This window comes from Vespa mandarinia, chromosome 4, assembly GCF_050613455.1.
Source record: "Vespa mandarinia isolate Hongniang chromosome 4, ASM5061345v1, whole genome shotgun sequence".
Classification (NCBI taxonomy): Eukaryota; Metazoa; Arthropoda; class Insecta; order Hymenoptera; family Vespidae; genus Vespa; species Vespa mandarinia.
The window spans coordinates 8,355,001-8,376,791 of NC_140813.1; the positions used below are offsets into that span (position 1 = coordinate 8,355,001).

Below are 21,791 nucleotides of genomic sequence, written 5' to 3' on the forward strand. Positions count from 1 at the left end.
TTCAAAATTTTTCGAACAATCGGGAATTACTGGATTTTTTGCGAAACTAGATACGCAATTATTCATGATATCAATCCGAAAAGCAATATACGAAAGGCAAGAAGAAGCTTGATTGACTTTCCTACGGCTGGTCTCCCGAGATAGAATAAAATTCATCGCCGACGAAGAGGGGTGTATAAGGGATAAGAGAACGGGACGATAACGAATCAATGCAATGAGTTACGATAAATGGAATTGAAGTTTAATTGAAATTTCGGTGAGAGGAAGCAATGCTATCGTGGACCGATGTGGGCCTAGAAAGGTATGTATACATATATGTATATATATATCTATCTATCTTTGTATCGATATATGTATGCATACGTGTGAAATATAATAAATGTTTATTTTCTTTATTTTCTTTCTTTCTATTCTTCAATATTTCTCTTTTTGATACTTTTTTTTTTTTTAATTTATACAGGGTTAAAAAATCCTTATTTTATCATATCATACCTTTGCAGATATCGTACTTTCTTATTTTCCTCCTATTATTTTCTCTCTCTCTCTCTCTCTCTCTCTCTCTCTCTCTCTCTCTCTCTCTCTCTTTCGCTCTTCGTACATATTTTTGTAGAGTTCGATTGCTTTGTGAAATACCTACATGCATTCTGCTATTTTTCCGCCCCATATTTTTTTTTCCGTTACGAATAATGCAGGACTGCCAATTACGCAGTTGTCTCCCGGAATGCAATATTTGAGAGCGAGAGAAGTGTCTGTAATTGTTCAACTCGAAGCAAACTCGGTATTACCAAGACGCTTGACAAATGAAAATAGCGTAACATCGCACTTTCAACTACGTACCAAAGCACTGCGTCGAGTGACACTTATTAGACTGCTTTTCGTTCTATCGTATAAAGCGACAAAGAAAAAAAAGAAAGAAAGAAAGTAAAGAAGGAAAAAAAAATAGAGAGAAAGATCGTACTGGGATTGCGTTTGAATATTTTCATTGAGATATCTGCAGATCATTTTCTTTTTCATTTTCTTTTTCTAACAACTTAATAATATTTCTTCTTATATTCTTCGATATTTCTTCAGTTAATAAAATTTCTTTTTATTTTATTTCCTGTTTTGAAAATCAAAGAATTTTCAATTTCCATATGATATCACACCTTAAATCCTCTCGATTTTTTTCACTCTCTCTTTTTCTCTCTATCTCTTATATTCCTTTGGATGATTCAAGGAATAGACTATATACGCCATACGGGATATTGAGTTTGGAACGTTATGCAAAGTATATAGAAGGCTTTCCCTTAATTTACAGGAGGCTCTTTCGCTATATCGCTGAGCGTTGAATGGATAAACCGCTGCTAAAATCCGTCAATGGATTGAGGATGTCCTTCTCTATTTGGAACGATACCAGATATTACTACGGTGCTTTATGAGCTTTGCTGATAAATAGCAGGTTTTTTTTCTGAATATACTACAATCCTTCCTTGTTTTCGGTATCACACTCGTCGCGATTTGTCCTACGTTAAGCTGTTCAAAAAGAGAAAAGAGAGCGAGGGGAGAAGAAAAAATGATATTACATTAAGAGAACTAAAGTCCAAATGTAATTCACTTTATGGGGAAGTTATTCACGCGATCTAAACCACGATCATAATATTTTACTTTATGTAGATTCAATCTCATTATAGCGATGTTTATGAAATTCCATATCTTCTTTTTCTTATAAAAAATAAATAAATAAAAAGAAAATATAATTATTAAACATGCAATTATGAAAAAAAAGGTAATTACTCTAATTAATATTGTCTTACATTTCAAATAAAGAAAAAAGAAAAAAGAAACATCATTATAATCATTAATATTGAAGACAAATGTGTTCATTATATCCCGAACAACGTTTAGTTATTAAGAAATCAAACTGGTTATTAGTTAGGATTGCCTGATGAAGTTGTATTTGTGAGCAGGCAGTAGAGCAACGGTGGCAACGGTATTAACGGCAGCAGGGGCAGGAGCCCATGGCTGGAAGTTATCTGTACCAGTGGTGGTGGATCCCAATTGTGATCCTATCTAGATGCTGTCTACTTCTTACTACCGATAGTAACCTACCTTACTTATCGCAATATCCGGAAGAAGAGTATTCGGAATTCCACCCAATTGATGACGAGGTAGTGGTGTTCCTTCACGAACAATGCAACGAGGAGGTCAATTTAACCGATATTCAAAGTCAGTTACAGCATTGGAGCATGAACCTTTCCATCAGTATATTACCGAGATCTCGTGAGTACTTATGAACGAAGAACGTGTATATATATATAAATATATATATATATATATGTACATGTATGTATCTCCTGTATTATATATAAAGTCATCTGACACATGTCCACACTCTGTCGTTCTATGTTAATTAAGAGAATGTATTTTAGCATCGACTATAACGTCGAGTTACGTCGATATATTGTATATTATGCAACAACGCGAACGGCTACGTTTTAGATAGGGAGCTAATGCAGTAGATATATACAATATCGATTTAATATCTATTTCCCCAGTGGAGATTTATGTCGTAATCAGATAAAACGTAGTAACCTTACGGCGAAGTGGCGCAAACGCGTTAAAACTATTATTCTCGTCCAATTGATTTTAACCCCCCTTTTCGTTTGATCGCCGTTATTACGTAGCGTACTTCCATCATGCTGCCGCGACTCTATATACACCTAAATAGACGAGAGACGACGATGATGTGAAGTGATAAATGTTAACAGTGACCTGTGAAACGCGGTCCTGGGGTTTCGGCGCTTTGCTATATTCTCTCAGCCAACCTACAACGAAGGCTTTGATAGCCGCACTCGATAGCTCGAGTTGCGAGTTCGTTTCAAAATTGGCCCATACTTGGAACAAGCCTCTATTCACGTGGACTTGTCCTTTGGTAAATAACGTTGTCGTGTCTTTTACACGTAAATCCTTCGATCGTTTCAATTCGATCGATCTCAACGAATCAAACGTTCAATGAATTTACGTTATTTATAGAAAAACTTGGAAGATCGAAGATTATCGAGCATAGTGAGACTTTCTCCGGCTTTACCATCTCTTGCTCAGGCTTTGGTAGAAATGTTTCTTCACTTGCAATGGAGATCCGCAGCGATTATTGGCACGGGTGAGCGCACACGTGTCTTATTTACTATCAAAGCAACGTGATCTTTAAAGTAACGTGCTTCTTTTCAACAGACGAGGAACCATGGTCAAGTCTAGATCGGGTCGTGGTTGATGCTCTTCGAACTATCGGGATTGTACCACGATATCACGCAATATTACCGCAACGCGCTACCTGGAATCAAGTTCGAAGGACGTTGAAATCTCTGCATTATATATCTCGCAGAGGTAAATATGGAAGTGTAAAAGAGAATTGAGTAATGTGTAGAAAATCGCACAATCTTTACACATGCCGCACCTGTATATATTCGTTGTTCGAACGAGCGCTTAGTTTGCACTTATTCGCTGATCACAATTATGCCCTATTAACAAAAAAAGAAAAAAAAATCAAAAAGAAAAGAAAATTGATGAATTAAACGCTTTACAATGAATTTCTGTCCTCTTTCACATACTCCCTCTCTGCCTCTCTCTCCCTCTCTCTCTCTCTCTCTCTCTCTCTCTCTCTTTCTTTCTCTCTCTCTCTCTCTCTCTTTCTCTTTTTCTTTTTTTCTGTCAGTGCACCGAGATGAATTTAAAAGGATTACGGGCGAGATGGAAATGAGATGGAAAATAGTTTGCTATTCTATCAGATCGCGCGTAAGGGCAACTGACGCATACTATATAAGCGCATGAATTTTCGGTTCTCTCATCTTTTCTTTCTTTTTACAGCTACGGTGCTTTGCTTGCCCCTGAACGACGATTCAACGAATCGTATTTTGACCGAGCTGGATGTATCACGGGATTCGAGCATGTTGACTTCCATGATTCTGATGATCCACACAGAAGATAATGATCTGTTTCTTCCGCAGATTGTGCCTACGGCATCGCCACTTGAGACGCCAATTTCACTTTCGTTTACAAGTACTCAGTCTTCCAACTTTTCTCCTTCAGACCTTCCCCGAACTTATACGATCGTAGATCAAAGAACGGATGAGGGAAGTGCGAAAATGAATCCATCTCAACGATATGTACCCTCACAAAATCTCAGTGGTACCACGTTAAACAATCTGCTTATATTAATGCCACTCGATCAAAGGTGAATGATCTTCTTTATAAATTTATAGATACACATATAAATATAAATAAATAAATAAATATATATATATTATATATACATATATATATATATATATATATAATATATATATATATGCATTAACTTTACCGTTCGATTTTCGTTCATTGCAGATACGATATTCAAGAGATGTTAAATGGCACAGAGTATTACACGCAACCGACATTAATCGAACGTTTAAACGAATCACTTGGCATTATGATGCACGATAATGGTACTATAAATTCTTATAATAATAAAATTTACACTTATGTTGTAATGGATTGGCGTGTCGATAAGTGGGAACCTATTATGATGATATCTGAAGAGAAGGAAGGTTTAACAGTAAAAAGATTAACTACCAACGCTCCCGCCTTTTTCACAGTAGAAAATATCGATTTTATTCCTTGCGATGCTGATAATGATTGCACAAGTAATTATTAAACAAGTCTTGATTTATGGAATTAATTAAGATATTTTAAAATATTAATGTCGAACGAAATAATCTATATAATAAAATTTATTCAAATTCGGTAGATGGTCTATTGGAGGTATCCGTCCATGCTACACATATCGTAGCTGCCATTTTGGGATCCTTATTCTTCGCTTTTCTTCTTGTTTTCCTAGCAATATTTATCCGGTAAATCATGTGCTTCACATCTTTGTGTGCTTTTCATTGTTATTTCGATGCCTGTTTTATTTATGACTTATTCTTCCATAATTATGTTAATTTTCAATATTTTTTCTAACTTAATATCAACACTATTATATTTTATTATTTTTAGTTGACATATTACGTGTAATTTAATTATATTGTTTTTGTAGAAAACAACTACTCAAAAATAGAATATCAGAAGGCCCCTATAAGATTATTCTAACGGCATCCGATTTCGTCTTTCCGCAGACTAATCACACGGATTCAAAAACGGTTAGTATTAAAATGTAGATTACAATGTATAATAATAGCGGTTGAATAGAAACTAGGGCAAAAGTTCGACTTTGTTAAAACATTTCACAGTGCTCTTTGTCATCTGACTAACAGAAAATACATTATTTTATCCGTCATTTCAGGTTGATAAGGGGGTCGAAACAATGCTATGCTGCTGGTTGCAGCCGTTGCAGGAGTTTGGTGGACCAAAAGTTGAGAAACCTGATTTGCTTCAAGTAGGCACCGTCGGTTCCCACAGGCCCTATCTGCAAACTAGTACGGGAAATTTAGCGAGACAAACTTTCTTCAAGGTCCGACATGCTATATATAATGTAAATACGTCTCTGTCTTCATACGCGTCATACGCTTACATGAAGATAGTGTTCGCTATTCATTCACGGAACTTATAAGCAACTCAGTTATGAGTTTATCTTTTTTTATTATATTTTTAATGATACCTTTTAAATGTATTAACATTGAATCTTATTTATCATACTGTACAATTTTTACTATATTCGGTATCAAACTGGACTGCTTGTATGATTGCGTGAATATAATTCGCTTCTTATCAAATAGAAGAAATCGAATTTACATATAATGTTTGTACTTTCAATTTATTTAGGGTGATTTGGTTCAACTGAAGGAATTATCCTGTCAAGGTACATTCGAATTGAAGAATAAAACAATGGGCGTTTTAGTTACGGTAATAAAAATATATTCTATCTAATTTGTTTTATATGTTATTTTATTAACCAGAAATGTGATACTCCACGGATAATTTAAAAGCATTTAAAAAGTCAAAGGAAATTTTTTTTTTTACACTTTTTAATTTTTAACATTTTTATGAATAGATTCATGGCCTACGTCACGAAAACCTCAATCCCCTCATTGGATGCCTGAATGAACCAACAAGACCATGCCTTGTATCGGAATATTGTTCAAGAGGATCATTAGAAGATGTATTGGTTCAAGACGAGATCAAACTTGATTGGTCATTTAGATTGTCCTTACTTACGGACTTAGTGCGGGTAAATTTAATATAAGCTAAGGATGATTGCTGTCCATATCGATTTGTCTAAAAAAAAAAAAAAAAAAAAAATTCGTTTTTAACTTTTTATGTCGTAGAATGTAAAACATATATTACAATACACATAAACGCATTACAATGATACTCCGATTCAAATAACAAGAAAGTGATTACTGATATAAAAAAAAATACTAATCATTTTAAAGATTAATTAAACGAGTAACTTTATTATAGATAAGTCATTCGATAATCCTAATAACGATTATCAAAAATGCATCAACACGATGAAATTAATTGAAAGGGGATCGAATAAAAATAACAATCACTTTATTTTTATATTAATATCACATTACGAAGTTAAGTAAAGATTAAATGTAGCATTAAATTTATTTAAGGGTATGAGATATCTTCACGGTACACCGATTAGGGTTCACGGTTACCTTACATCACGGAACTGTGTAATCGATGCGCGTTGGGTCCTTAAGATTACTGATTATGGCCTTCCAGCATTTTACGAAGCTCAAAACATGTCATCACCTTCAAAATTATCTCGCGGTAATATAAAGCATTATTATTTTTTTATTTACGTATTATTATTTAAATGTCATTATTATTAAATTTAATCAATATTTTCATTTTATTTCATTCATTTTACTTGGCAGATCTTTTGTGGACAGCACCAGAATTACTTAGAGATGTGAATCTTCGAAAGAAAGGTACTCAACCAGGTGATGTTTATAGTTTTGGTATCATCATGCAAGAGGTCATTGTACGCGGCGAACCATTTTGTATGTTAGCTTTATCTCCCGAAGGTAAAAGACCTATAAAAATAATATATTATTTTAAAATCTTCGTACGATTCTAATATGAAATGCATTTACTTGTTACGGTATAGATATAATAGAGAAAGTGATGAGTCCACCACCATTGATTAGGCCATCCGTTAGTAAAGGTGCAGCACCACCAGAAGCTATTAATATAATGCGACAATGTTGGGCCGAATCTCCGGACATGAGACCTGATTTTAACTGTGTCCATGATTTATTCAAGAAACTAAATTATGGCAGGTGAGATTAAGAAATTAAAAATAATAATTTTTTTTTTCAATTTTTAATTTAAAATCAAATATGATGTTCTTGTTTTCTTTTTCTTTTCTCACAGGAAAGTAAATTTCATTGATACTATGTTCCAATTGTTGGAAAAGTATTCAAATAATTTGGAAGAATTGATACGTGAACGTACGGAACAACTCGATATGGAGAAAAAAAAGACGGAACAGCTGTTAAATCGGATGTTACCAAAGTGAGTTTTCTAAAGATTTTCATATAAATATTTAAGAACTAAGAAACTAATAATTCCCAGCTCGGTGGCGGAAAAATTGAAATTGGGCATCCCCGTTGACCCTGAAGAATTTCGCGAAGTCACCATCTACTTTTCGGATATTGTAGGTTTCACGACAATCTCCGCTCATTCAACACCTTTTCAAGTAGTAGATTTACTTAACGATCTGTATACATGTTTTGATGCAACCATTAATGCATATGCTGTCTATAAGGTAAGGACGAGCATAAAAATAATATTATTTAATAATATATACTTTATTCTTTACAAATTTTTTTTTCTATTTATTAAAATATTAAAATAATTACTACTTTAGGTGGAAACCATAGGAGATGCTTATATGGTAGTTGGAGGATGTCCAGTTAGGATTCCTGATCATGCCACTCAAGTGGCTACCATGGCACTTGATTTGTTACATCAAAGTGGAAGGTTTAAAATAAGGCATCTGCCACAGATGCAATTAAAATTAAGAATCGGTCTTCATACCGGTTAAGTATACTCAGATTTCTATTTTTTATATTCATTAATCAGATATCAATTTATTTTATTTAATATACCAACACTAATACTATGTTTAATTGTTCTGTAGGTCCTTGCTGCGCTGGAGTTGTCGGTTTAACAATGCCACGTTATTGCTTATTCGGTGATACTGTAAATACTGCATCGAGAATGGAATCAACGGGTGCACCATGGCGTATACACATTAGTCAAGCAACGAAAGATCGATTAACGCAAGCTGGTGGATATAATATTGAATATCGTGGTACTACAGATGTTAAAGGAAAAGGAAAAATGCCGACTTATTGGTTACTGGGGAAGGAAGGCTTTGACAAGAAACTGCCAACACCTCCACCTTTTGGGTACTTTTTTGTTTTTTCATAATATAAATATAATTATCGATCGTAATGATAAATTATAAATGCATCAGTATTACTAATAGATTTTAATATCAATTCTTTATCTCATTTTTTTTTTTTTTTTTTTTTTTTTTTAATAATTTATTTTCCAGTTTTTTGATAATTTATCTACTTCCATGCTATCAAAAGAGAGGATCATGGGTAAGTTAATTGTGTATTACATTTCTTAGATCTTTGATCGTTTGAATTTATTAGATTATGGATATTAGAAACATATTGAATACATATTAAAAATAAAAATAATATTAATCCATATTTCAAAAGATTGGATGACAGTCTAGTAGTAAAGAACCCATTGAATGATGGGCAAGCAGAATCAAAACATCTACGACGCACATTACTCGCAAATAATAGAAATTATAGCATTCACGATGAAGAAGATGATGAAGACAATATCAATGAGAAAGGAAAAGACAATGGTAATGTGAAAATAGTTGAAGGGAATTCTTCGAACGCCTCTTCATTTGAAACGTCAGAAACAAAGAAAGTTAATGTATCTGTACATGATGAAAAAACACTTGAAAAGAGTAATTCATTAAAATCAACGGAGGATCTATTTGAAATGTTGAAAAATGAACGTATGAATCAAAAACCGGCTGAATTTAACGATATAACTATTAAAAAAAGTACATCCAGTGATACACAAATTTCAAGTAATATATTAGCAGTATCCGATACAGAAACAACTGCGACAATCTTAGGCGCTTCAACTACTTCTTTGACATCAATTGCTAGCTCTGTTGCTTTATCTTTTCGATCAGCTGCAGCGAGTAAACATAGAAGGCTCGTCGGTGGTATCGATGAGAACGATCTTAGTACACCATATAATCGCTACAGATGTCTTTCTCCTAACGAACACAGTAAGTATATTATACATTTATGTTCATAATGTTTGATCTATCGATTTAATTAAAATATTTACTAAAAATATTAACAATTTCAGACAGAAGTTCTAGTGGTCGGTTGTTGAAAAGGCAATTTAGTTTAGACAGAGGTGACGAGCCTGTATCTATTGCCATTCAAGAGCCAACAAATCAGAGAACAATTCAACGACTTTTTAAACAAAATAGTGCAGGAGCAGCAAATGATTTAGAAAGAATTGAGGAAGTACCATCTACTCCTGGACATATTTCACAAAGATTTCGTCACACAGCATCGGTTACACTCTCTGTTGAATCTTTAACGACCCATTAAAAACGAATTACTAAAATTAAAAGAAATGTTCAATGTTCAAAGTCATCATGTTATCTGTCAATACTCAAAACTAGGGAAAGTATGAAATTGATTTGCAATATCAACAAAATATTACAACATGTTCATTATTAAATATTCCTTTAAATGTGTCATATCATTGTTGATCATAGTAATGCAGCATGATTCTGCAAACTGAATTTACTCGATACATCAATGATTAAAAAACGTTACATTTGTTGCTACTTTAGAATACTCACAGGTCTAAACTACATTACTATATCAAATCGATATATAAGACTAAATGTTGTTACAACATAACTTTCTCATCTCAATATGAAATCATTCTGAATGTAAAATATGTTGCATGTTATGTTATTAATTGTTCCTATGGTAGCTTAATAACTTTTATAATCAAATATATAAATTCATGAACTATACGAAACATAACTGCAAACATAATTGAATTGAATTAATATATAGACATACAACAATAGAAACAAAATCATTTCTGTTATGCAGCTTTTTTTGTAATTATTTAATTTATTTTACATTCAAAAATGTACAATTAATGCTTTCTTCACAAATATTTTTTATTTATTTATTTATTTATTTTATAACTAATTTTCTATTTAAGATATGGCTATGTACCATTTGCATTCATTTTCATAATACTATAAAAAAGAATTATAAAAGAGAAATATGTAGAAGACAATCGTTGAATGATAATTAAGTGAGTTATCTACTATTTTTACCATGAGAGGATGTTACATTTTAAGAGATTATAGTTCTTTGATGTTATTAAATGGCGTGTATGATGGATGTAAATAATCCACGACCTTTTTAATCTTACTTGTATGTATTGTATATATTCACATATTAAAATAATATAATAAGTAATTATTATATTAAGTAATTAATAATTAAATAATATATTGTTTAATTCAAAGATATTATTGAATAAAAATATATGTACAATTGTGACATATAAATGTAATTACACGATTATACTTACAGCTATTTCCTCATTAATTATTCATAGGAATAAATCACTGTAAATTGTGTAGATTGATTTTTCATCTAATAATTTTTAGAAAGTAAAAAGTAAAAAAATATATATACCATACTTGCGCGCGCATATTTGTCTCAACTTTTCCCGCGAAACAGAAGAATGTTTAAAAAGAAGCAAAGTTTGTGACGTTTCAAAGACAGACAACTCTAATAGCAAAATCCGATTATAAGTATAATCTCATTGGCGATAGGTACGCTAATGCGGTCCAATTTACGCTATATAGTTTAATACTAAGCTAGTGGTTTATTTTTATTCATGATTGGTTAATGTGTCAAGTATCGGAAGGAATAGTTTATTGGATCTTGTCTTGTGATTGGTGCAAATCTTTTTTCGCTTTATATCGATCATTCTATTGGTTCATTCAAAACTCGTTGAAACCGTTCATTCGATCGAGCTTTGGGCCGCCTACAATTATATCTGCGTCTCTATGCGCGATGAAAGTCTTGGAGCACTGTTCGCGCATATAGCTTCCAGTCTTTGCTTCCCATTTTGTAACGTGCAGTACATACGTCTAATGAAGTACTGACGTTTTTGGGTCCTATTTTAATTTGATCTGGGTCCATTAACACGTTTTTTAGACAGAACGTTCATTTAATAGCGGGATTAAGGACATAAAGGGTCTGAAAAACGTCAGGAATCCTGCTAGTCGAGAAAATATAGCTTTACGTTGTGAGGAAGAAGTGGAAGAAAGAAAGTTGTGGAAGGAAAGAGAAGTACTGACGTCCCGCTGCGGTGTCGCATGGCCGACGTGTGCATTTCGAAATCTATCGTCGCGTGGTATTTGCCGTACAGCAGGTATAGACGTTAAAGAAGAATTGCACGTGGCAAGACGATTCTAAAAAGGAACATACACACAAAGTGAGTCCATCGTGCGGTGTATATTTCGACTTAAGACGTATTCAAGTACAGCGTGTACACGTTATGTTGAGCACGTTCTCTGACATAATCTGGTATGAACTGGATCAAAGCAGAAACGTCGGTAAATGAATTGGCCATACGTTTCAGAAGCGAACCTGTGGTACCCGGTTTTCGCGAGGACGCGGGCCACTTTAATCTTTCCAACTAACTTCCTCGATAAATCTGCCGACACGTATTAAATCCGACGAAGATCTCAGAAGCCGCGACCACGCGACTCTACGTACAGCAATGTCCAACGAGGAAACTTCCGCCGACCGCAATGTCGAAATCTGGAAAATAAAGAAACTCATAAAGAGTCTCGAAATGGCTAGAGGGTAAGTAGGTCGGCGGTAATTTTGTTCTTTTAAATGTCGTTGGCTATTTTATTTTATATTCTGACATATGGTTTCAATAGAAAATGATATGTATGTAAACTGGATTGAGAAAGTATTAGAATATATTATTTTAAATAGTTTTATGCTTTCCAAAGTTGGAGCATATCCTATGGTATTAGGAGCCTGATAAACTATTGTTTAATGTTCTTGCATAAACTTTTTTAGTGATGGTTCTTGAAACAATGTTACTAAAGAAATAAAGATATTTAACAAAATCTGTGTCAAAGCAAACATATTGTTTGACTTTTTCATTATTATAACTTTTAGTTTATTACTTTCTAAGTTTTATTTATTTTTTTTTTTTTTTTGAAATATTTATATTATTTCTTAATATATGCAAATAATAGAATTAATTTATGGTTAAAGCTTCTATTCTCTTTTAATTATTTATAATATAAGATAATAAAATAATGAAAGTATTTTTGTAGGAATGGTACCAGTATGATTTCATTAATTATACCCCCTAAAGACCAAATATCGAGAGTAAGCAAGATGTTAGCCGATGAATTTGGAACTGCGTCTAATATTAAGTCCCGTGTAAATAGATTATCGGTTTTGGGTGCAATTACATCTGTACAACATAGGTTAAAATTATATACCAAAGGTAATCATTTTTTTTACTTATAGAAATATTTTTTAGTTATAAAATTTAATTTAATTATATTTGTAATGTTTTGCACATATATATCTAATATTTAAATAATATTTAAAAAATATGAACAAACAGTGTGTGTAACCTTTATATTTTTTCTAATATTTTTTGAATAATTATTTATTTTAGTGCCTCCAAATGGCCTGGTAATATACTGTGGTACTATTGTCACCGAAGAAGGCAAAGAAAAAAAAGTCAATATTGATTTTGAACCATTTAAACCTATTAATACTTCTTTATATCTTTGTGATAATAAGGTACATATAATACTACTTTTACAGTTGCATAATAAGTACCAAATTTAGACTTAAATGTATATGTAATCTTATAAATTTGCATAGGTTATATTTTTAATATAAAAATACTTAAGTGTTAATTGGTTTTAGTTTCATACAGAAGCCCTTACTGCATTATTAGCGGATGATAATAAATTTGGATTTATTGTTATGGATGGTAATGGGGCTTTATTTGGTACTCTTCAAGGAAATACGCGTGAAGTTTTACATAAATTTACTGTTGATCTCCCTAAAAAACATGGTAAGTTTTTAAAGACATTAAAGGGTACAAGAAATTAAAGATTAATAATTTTATGTTATTAATCTTATTTATAATGTATGTTATTGTAAATTTGATTTTAGGTAGAGGAGGTCAGTCAGCTCTTCGTTTTGCTCGGTTACGTATGGAAAAACGACATAATTACGTCCGAAAAGTAGCTGAAGTAGCTACACAACTTTATATTACCAATGACAAGCCTAATATTGCTGGATTGATATTAGCAGGAAGTGCAGATTTCAAAACAGAACTTAGTCAATCAGATATGTTTGATCCTGTAAGTAAATATTTAAACAAAATTCATTTATAAAACTATATATAACGTTGATACATTTAAAAAAGAAAGGTATTGTGTTTATATTATTTTAGTTTTGTTATCATCTTATTATTTTAGAGATTGCAAGCAAAAGTTATAAAATTAGTTGATGTGTCGTATGGAGGAGAAAATGGTTTCAATCAGGCCATTGAATTAGCGGCTGAATCTTTGCAAAATGTAAAATTCATTCAAGAAAAAAAACTCATTGGTAAGAATATAATTATTTATTCTTTCTTCTTACAATGTATATATTACTTATTACGATATTGTAATTTTTATTATTAGGTCGTTATTTTGATGAAATTTCTCAAGATACTGGAAAATATTGTTTTGGTGTAGAAGATACATTAAGAGCTTTGGAATTAGGTAGTGTAGAAACGTTAATTTGTTGGGAGAATTTAGATATTCAACGATATGTTTTAAAAAATCATACAAATGCAGAAGAGAAAGTATTACACTTGACACCAGAACAAGAAAAAGACAAAACTCATTTTACCGATAAAGAGGTATAGTTTAAGTCCTTTAAGTGTAACTATTAATGAAATTAAAATTAAGTTTATAAATATACTTATATAAAGTTTAAAAAATGTAGCAAATAAATATGTAATTTTCAGAGCGGAGTAGAATTGGAACTTGTGGAATGTCAACCGCTACTTGAATGGCTTGCGAATAATTATAAAAGCTTTGGTGCCACCTTGGAAATTATTACAGACAAGTCACAGGAAGGATCACAATTTGTCAGAGGGTTTGGTGGAATTGGAGGTAAGTTTTTTGTAAATATAATAAATTTTTTAATCTTTATTTTTTTAAGCAATTTATGTATTTATATAAATTATGCAAAATTATTTGTATTACTAATCTTTCATGGCTTCATATCTTATTTTTTAACGTAAATATAAAAAAAGGTTGTGTGTACATATAAACAAATTATAACTAATTACTTTATTTTGAATGTAATGTGTTAATAGTATTTTTAAACACTATGATCATTAACATATTTGGATAAGGTGTATTTACTAATTAGCATTTATTATAACAAATGGCATTATAAATTTAATATTTTTTATAAGAAGTAAACTTAATTTTTATAAATCGTCTTGATATCACTGTCAGCAAAAATTTTAAAGAAATGGCAAGGTAATGAAATGAGGTGCATTGATGTTAACTATAGAGTATATGTTCGTGTATAGGAATCCTCCGCTACAAAGTTGACTTCCAGTCACTGCAGGCCGATGAGCCTCTTGATGATGTTGACCTCGATGATTACTAATTTCATCCGTGAGATACTCAAAGTCAACCAGGTAGCTGTTTCTCTGTCTTGAGTGCATTCATGTACACTTTGTGTATTATAGATTATTATTTAGAAAACTGGACAAATTTATCAAAATGTTAATGTTAATCAGATACATAGTTTAAATTATATGTTCTTTTATATTCTTTCAAAATTGAGAAATTAGTGTCAATTTTTTGATACTCGTCATTCAACTATAATCATTGTCAAAACAGTACAAACATCATTTTCATTGGTATTGCAGTATTTAAAAAGATTTGCTATATTATTCTCTCTTGATCATTTCAACATTGACATTAACAAAAATTATTTAACTTTAATTATTATTTTAATAATTATACCAGATAAATTAAAATATAAAATATGCATTTTTGTACGTTATAGTAAAATTTTATATACATGATAACTAGAAAGATATGATATTTATATTGCATGCTCCTGATTTTTATATAGTAAATTTGTCCAGAATGTTTACAGTTATTTTTATTGAGTTTCTCACTAAATAGTTTAGTTTTGATTCTTCTGTACAAAAGTAGTACATAGATGTCTCTTGCAATGATTTTGAATGTGATAGTGAAACCATTAAATACACAAAATTCAAAGATAAAGATGTGCATTCAGAGATGTTACCGAATTTTAAAGATGCTTTTTTGCGTAATGGTTTTCATTAGAGGGTGAATAGAAATGTAAAATAGGGGCTATATAATCTTTTACGAAATATTTTGAATTTAGACCATTATATTTATATGACATTGAGTAATAGCAAAGAATTTTACATGTAGTAAGGTGTATTTTTTGTATATATTCTTATTCAGTTTTTGATGAGAAATTTAGTAATGAAAGAGACTTTTACGTTTTATTACTATATATTAGCAGACTGTTTTTTCAACATGGAAATATGTATTTGTTAGTGGTTAATATTCCTTTTAGTTCACAAGTTATATTTGTTTATATTAATATTATATTGGCAAGTAATTATAATAAAGTAGGCCAATATGACATGTTGGAAAATTGTTTAATGAATGCATTATCAAATGACCACACAAGGGTTTTAAAATATTTAATTTTTTTATGTTGCACATGTAGGAAGCAATGTACATGAGAAAACTGATTTGTCAATATTAAAAAAAAAAAAAAAAAAAAAAAAAAGAAAAAAAAAAGAAAAAAAATAAAAAGGAAAAGAAAGAAAGAAAACTATTTTTTAGATGTATGTGCATGTATATTGGGAGTATTTAAACTCATGTTGTAGCAAATATCTAATAGTTTCCAGATTGATAAGATTCTATTAAGTGTAATTCATTTTTTGTCATGTTAAATATTTATGTATGCAAATACATACTACATAATTAGAGTTATATTAAGCGGTGATTGCAAATTTAGTAAAATTATTTCACTATCACAAAAATATATATTTGTTAGATAAAGAATATACAAATAGTATATTATTTCTATAGAACATAAATGAAAATCTTTTTGTTGTATAATTGCACAAGAAAAAAATCAATTTAAACTGAACATAGTTTTAATTTCTAATATATAATAATTGCACTGCATAGATATATTTTTTGAATGAATTTATAAAGAAAGAATTTAATGCATCTTTACAGTACAAAAAAAGAACGTCTGCGATATCATGAAGTTACAACCTAGATATTGGCTTTCATTATAATAAGAGGTCAATATTAAAGAGTTTAAAAAAATCTGAGATTAGATCTATAAAAAGTGATGGATTAATATTTATGCTATAGTATAACAACTCTCAAGTAAATCATATAATAGTCATAATCTTGTAATTGTTGCAATTTCCTAATCTGTAAGATACACAAAGTGTAAAATCATTTTAATGCTTGTTTACACTTTTATTATACTAAAAAAAGCCTGTTTTAATGACACAATATGAATTCAAAAAAAGGAAAGCTACTCTAACTAAAGTCTGATTATTTAAAGGAAAATTAGTGAACTCATATGAATAATGAATATACTAACTTTACTAATGATTATTATCCCTGTAATCCTTAGGGGAACAATAATTGTAATTGTACTAATAATTATTAACTACTGGTTTTCTTACAATATAATCTAGATTTAGAATGCATCCTTGGCATTTTTATAAAAAAAGCCAGTGACTATTACAAGTGTGTAAGTCACTTGTTTTAAATAAATAAAGGTTTTATATATTCTGGTTGAGATATGAAGCTTCTTTGTTAATATTATCCTATATTTAAGAATGTTGTGCAAATATATTTTACATTCTAAGTCTTTTTAGCAATCACCATGATTATAAAAAAATTAAACAAGTTTTTATTTTCTTTTTTTACTAGTTTTTATTTTTATAAATGAGAAGTTACGTTAGAATACCAGTGGCAAATTTTAGATAAATTTTATTAAAAGCACACTCAAATATTACACATATTTTATTATTTTATACACTTTTTCTTATTTTATATTTCTATATATTCCTTTAGAAAAATGTGTGAATATTTGTTCTTTTATTTTGTTTAGAAAATGTTGCTTTTGCACTATCTTGCTATAACTACTATTTGATGCTTAATATATACAAATATTAGCTTTATTACTTACTATCATAATATATTTTTGCTTGATTTATTTTGTTTTATATCTCGCACGATATATATTGTGAATATTATGATATTTGGAGATTCCAAATTATATTCAAGTTTAATTGATTGTATTTATTTTATTTCATATAAAAATTAAGAAAATAATTTGTTGTATTTATTTACACTATCGTACGTCATATTTTGGTATTTTTTTTCACAAATAATAAGATATATAAATATATCTTATGAATTAAATATTAAGTAATGCATAAATTATTAAGTACCGCTTGTTGCATGTTACGCTATAAGCAATTTTAGATTAAATCCATCACCAAAGTTACAGTAATGGTGTTATTTTTATTAATTTATTTAATACTTAAATAGTTTTTAGATTTATTGGACTAAAATTGCTTGAAATGACAAAATATAAGTTATAACAGTTTTCTAAGAAAGATATGAAACTGTTGAAATTATCATAATTTGTTTTTTATCTTATTTGAATTTAATAGATCATTTGTATTAAACTAATCATAAAATTTTTTGTATTATATTTTTTTTGTTAATAATACTTATTTAATCAGTAACTTAAATTCCTATTCATACTAATACTTTGGCAATGGACATAGATTATAAACAATAGTAATATTTTCACAATGCTTAACAGAGCTACTCTCTTTGAGAAGTACTAATTAAAGTCTTGTTTCTGTTAGCTCGCATACTGGGAAAGGTACAGTACTTGCTTTTTATAAAGACTAGTAACAAGAGAAAAGTAAAATAATTATTTATTTTTAATCTTTACTATTTTAGAATGTTATACATTGTATGCAGGGAATGTTTTGTATTATTACAATGTAGGAGTATTATAGATCATGAAGTAGCAAAATATAAAAATTCTTTTTAAAGATATTAAAATATTTAATTTATTGTAGAAATCCCTTTTAGCAGCTATTAGAAGCAGTCAAGCACAATAGTCACTTATAATGCTAATTATTACAAATTTTAAATTATACATTTGAATGATATTTATTATTGAAGCAAAACAATCCATTACATTATGTATAACATTCATATAAGATATTAGAATGTTAATTTATATAATTATTGTGAATATATTAAATTTTTAATTTCTACAAATATTTATTTTACACATTATAATAATAAATAAATAAATTTTATATATATAATTTATTTTTTTCATTTTCTTTTTTTCATGTTAATGGTTTTAAATTATTATTGTCATTGAAACAATGTTTTTCTAATTTGAATATTTCTTTGATATCAAATGGAATTAGTATTCTGTTAATATCATAGAACTTTACAAAAGCACTGATATAACAATATAAATTTGAGTTAAAATAAAAACATGATATATTAGAATAAACTATAAACAATTTTTTATTTTGTACAGATATTTATGCATTAATATTATTATTATATTATTTATTTAATGATAAACATTCATATGTTGTTTTGCAGGTATTCTACGTTACAAAGTGGACTTTCAAAGTATGCAGCTGGAAGACATTGAAATTGATAGTTTCGATCTGGATGACTATTAAATCCCTGATTTGACAAAAACACGATCCTCTTAGCTTCGAAATGGAAAATATCACGTTCCTCTTTGCATTATATTTCAAGAAAAGTATGCAAAGATGTACGTTGCAAAATAATTATTTGATGCGGTACATAGGGTATCATCAGGAAATTATTGTCTAGACTATGAACATCAAGCAGCTAGCAATTTACACAGGACAGTGCGGAAAATATGGTGCGTTGGTAACAGTTCATACCTGTTAATAACAACAAAGGCAACTCGAAGACTGTGACACTTAATTAAGCCAGCTTGATATCTGCCTACTCCACACATTACCTACTATGTTCTTTGATTATTCACATGGATTTATTTAATTACTTGCTCAAACAATGGTATCATGTAGAATTGTACAGTATATGATTTGAGGTATAACATTTTCTTTCACATCAATATTTATCATCTTGTCATCGTGCTATTAAAAAGTGGTTATCAGATGTTCATAAATACAGTTCTAGCATAATTTTTGTTCACATACGATCATAGCTGAGCTGTAATAAACTGATTGTCATAAACTTAAATGTGCGTATCGTGCATTCTATACCAATTGCAAAATTCATATGAATAATAAAAAGCTCTGTACATATACATAAATTTTTAATGGCACAGTTGCCTTAGGAGAAACAAAATCTTTCCGTCTTAACGAGTGATACACATACAAATGTAAGAACAGTTTCTTAAAATCGATATTGCTTTATTGCTGGCTCGCGATTCTTAGATTTTGTACACCCACGACTGTACATAACAAATGCTGTATAAGCGTATCAACCTAATCTCTTAATTGTTGAAGAGGTTCGCCTCAATGGTAAGATAAATTCTTGCAATATAAGAATAACAGTTACTAAAGATATTACAAATATTATAATTAAATTTTTAATTTGTCTTGCTTATTTGTACAATGCCTTTGTAATAAACAGTACTGTAAATGTATAAATGTGAAGAGAATGCAATGTGCGATGTTGGCAATGTATCCTTTATAAAAAAAAAAAGAAGAAAAATATTATAAGGAATAGTTTTTTTCTTAATGTTGTGAAATTTTCGATAAATGATGTCTGTTTATTTACATCATATAAAATTTCATTTACTTTATGATTTTTCTGTGCAAGGCATGCATTTTAAAATATTATTTTACGACGAGCAAGATTAATAAAAATTTGATTTGCTGTCGTGTACAACGAATTTTTAATAGATTAAAAAGAAAAAAATAACATTCAATCTTTTATTTTGAATGAGAGAAATTTTTGGATGTTCCAACCTATAAAATATATCAAAGATTTAAGAGCCATTATTAAATGTATCTTGGATAAACATAACTAATAATTTGAAAATATATTTTTGAAGAAAATAGTTTGTGTGTTATAGGTTGTTCTAATATGTTATGTTTATTTTTCTAACGTTTCTTTTTCTTTTTTCTTTTTTTTTTTAATGACGTGAGTTATTTGTTGATATAAAGAATCGCAGAAGGTATGATTATAAATATACATAAAATTTTAATCAATATTCAAATATCGTAGGAAAAGTATTGCGAAATATCAAGTTTACTTGATTAGGCATAATAATTCGGAAAAGAATTAATTTAAATCATAGCCATAAAATCCATGGGATTTTAATCTTTTTGGTAAGAGTGGAGATATTTACACTGCCGAATCGTATGACGTAATAAGGTATCGCTGAGCACAGTATCTACTATAAAAATAAGTTAAATTTGGAACTGTTCATTGTTTACATTAATATTAGCTCGTAACTTACATTTAGAAGTTCATAGATTATTTTCAAACTATTTTAATATTACAAATGTATCTTATTCAATCAACGACCAATTAACATTTAAACGAATGAACGAATGTTATACCGTCTCGATTATCATGATTTATTATCTTTCATTCGATAATAAATTTTCGTTCGATAAACCTTCGTAATATTCATGAAAAGAAGACCAATAGACTTAATTTTTGATTTTGTAAAAAAAATAATATTTATGCAGAGGAGCTCTTTCGTACAAGTATGTAGGAATTATAGCCTATCACGAGGAGTCAAGGAGCGTACTTTTATATGTTCATTCAAATAGTTCATCATTGAGTAACGTTTCAAGTGCTAGATTTAAATATTAAATTTTTAATAAAACATGTTAATTTGATCGTATGCAATAAATGAGAAAATATTCATTTAGGATTTACATGGAAAATGTTGCCGCGCAATTAACAGTTTACAGCAGCTCAAATCTGATTGGCTATTAATTGAATCCACCATAATCACGTGATTTTCAAGTGATACAATTTAGTACGGTTATATTACTGTGATTAATAAATATATTTGATTAAAAACAGAAAAATGTGTGAGTGACAATTTAGGTGTGCCACGATATACTGTAAATTGATTATGTATATAAAAAATTACAAAAGAACAATTTTAAATGTACAAATAATTCTAATCGAAGTTTTTGCACATTATGTAGGTACGATGTTGCAATGTATTGGAGACTCAATATCATACATTCCTCGAGTTCAAATAAATATATAATATTACTGAATTTATGTATAATTTATGTATATATATATATATTTTTATATATATATATATATTATTTAAATAAGTGAATAATTTTTAGGAGAATCTCGATGTCGGCTAGACGAAGTCTTACGTTGGATTTATTTAGCTACTATCAGATTTCGAGGTAAGTTAAATTTCAATGTTAGTTGTTTATATTTTTGATAACTTGTGATTTCAAACTATAAGTTCGTGATCAGTCGAAAAGTAGTTTACAATGATTCTATTTTGTTAATTTGTTGTTTACCTTTTACACTCCTAAGAAAACTTATCATTTCAAAAGAT

At 29.6% G+C, this 21,791-nt stretch overlaps 2 protein-coding genes across 11 annotated transcripts in view; both read left to right on the forward strand.

Annotated features, from left to right (window-relative positions):
• The window catches only part of LOC118442975 (retinal guanylyl cyclase 2), a 14,797-nt gene extending 4,168 nt beyond the window's left edge, over nt 1–10,629 (forward strand). For 3 of the 7 annotated variants that reach the window (XM_085656684.1, XM_085656683.1, XM_085656686.1), the window contains exons 2-23: nt 1–301; nt 1,298–1,438; nt 1,947–2,259; nt 2,748–2,911; nt 3,013–3,139; nt 3,190–3,363; nt 3,844–4,210; nt 4,363–4,661; nt 4,766–4,868; nt 5,054–5,156; nt 5,300–5,488; nt 5,779–5,859; nt 6,008–6,184; nt 6,579–6,738; nt 6,846–6,995; nt 7,079–7,250; nt 7,345–7,485; nt 7,546–7,738; nt 7,841–8,012; nt 8,114–8,384; nt 8,534–8,582; nt 8,706–8,849. The exon at nt 1–301 is cut by the window's left edge and continues 67 nt beyond it. In XM_085656684.1, the coding sequence (XP_085512810.1) occupies nt 1,998–2,259; nt 2,748–2,911; nt 3,013–3,139; nt 3,190–3,363; nt 3,844–4,210; nt 4,363–4,661; nt 4,766–4,868; nt 5,054–5,156; nt 5,300–5,488; nt 5,779–5,859; nt 6,008–6,184; nt 6,579–6,738; nt 6,846–6,995; nt 7,079–7,250; nt 7,345–7,485; nt 7,546–7,738; nt 7,841–8,012; nt 8,114–8,384; nt 8,534–8,582; nt 8,706–8,714 (3,363 nt within the window). In that variant the 5' untranslated portion in view covers nt 1–301; nt 1,298–1,438; nt 1,947–1,997 and the 3' untranslated portion in view covers nt 8,715–8,849. Of the gene's footprint in view, nt 302–1,297; nt 1,439–1,946; nt 2,260–2,747; nt 2,912–3,012; nt 3,140–3,189; nt 3,364–3,843; nt 4,211–4,362; nt 4,662–4,765; nt 4,869–5,053; nt 5,157–5,299; nt 5,489–5,778; nt 5,860–6,007; nt 6,185–6,578; nt 6,739–6,845; nt 6,996–7,078; nt 7,251–7,344; nt 7,486–7,545; nt 7,739–7,840; nt 8,013–8,113; nt 8,385–8,533; nt 8,583–8,705; nt 9,302–9,384 lie in introns of those variants that run through there. The other 4 variants (XM_035869287.2, XM_085656688.1, XM_035869298.2 and 1 more) reach the window with 4 other exon arrangements.
• Nucleotides 10,630–11,155: 526 nt separating this feature from the next.
• On the forward strand, nt 11,156–20,795 carry eRF1 (eukaryotic release factor 1). Of its 4 annotated transcripts, XM_085656689.1 has the most exons (11): nt 11,156–11,562; nt 11,710–11,936; nt 12,425–12,600; nt 12,778–12,905; nt 13,035–13,185; nt 13,287–13,477; nt 13,595–13,724; nt 13,802–14,022; nt 14,131–14,278; nt 14,707–14,817; nt 16,415–16,864. In XM_085656689.1, the coding sequence occupies exons 2-10, from the start codon at nt 11,851–11,853 to the stop codon at nt 14,784–14,786; spliced, it is 1,311 nt and encodes a 436-aa protein (XP_085512815.1). In that variant the 5' UTR covers nt 11,156–11,562; nt 11,710–11,850; the 3' UTR covers nt 14,787–14,817; nt 16,415–16,864. The 4 variants fall into 4 exon arrangements, with proteins under 4 accessions (XP_085512815.1, XP_035725639.1, XP_035725637.1 ...); XM_035869746.2 differs by lacking the exon at nt 16,415–16,864 and having other exon boundaries at nt 14,707–15,007; XM_035869744.2 differs by lacking the exons at nt 14,707–14,817; nt 16,415–16,864 and adding an exon at nt 18,845–20,795 and having other exon boundaries at nt 11,157–11,562.
• Nucleotides 20,796–21,791: the final 996 nt, after the last annotated feature.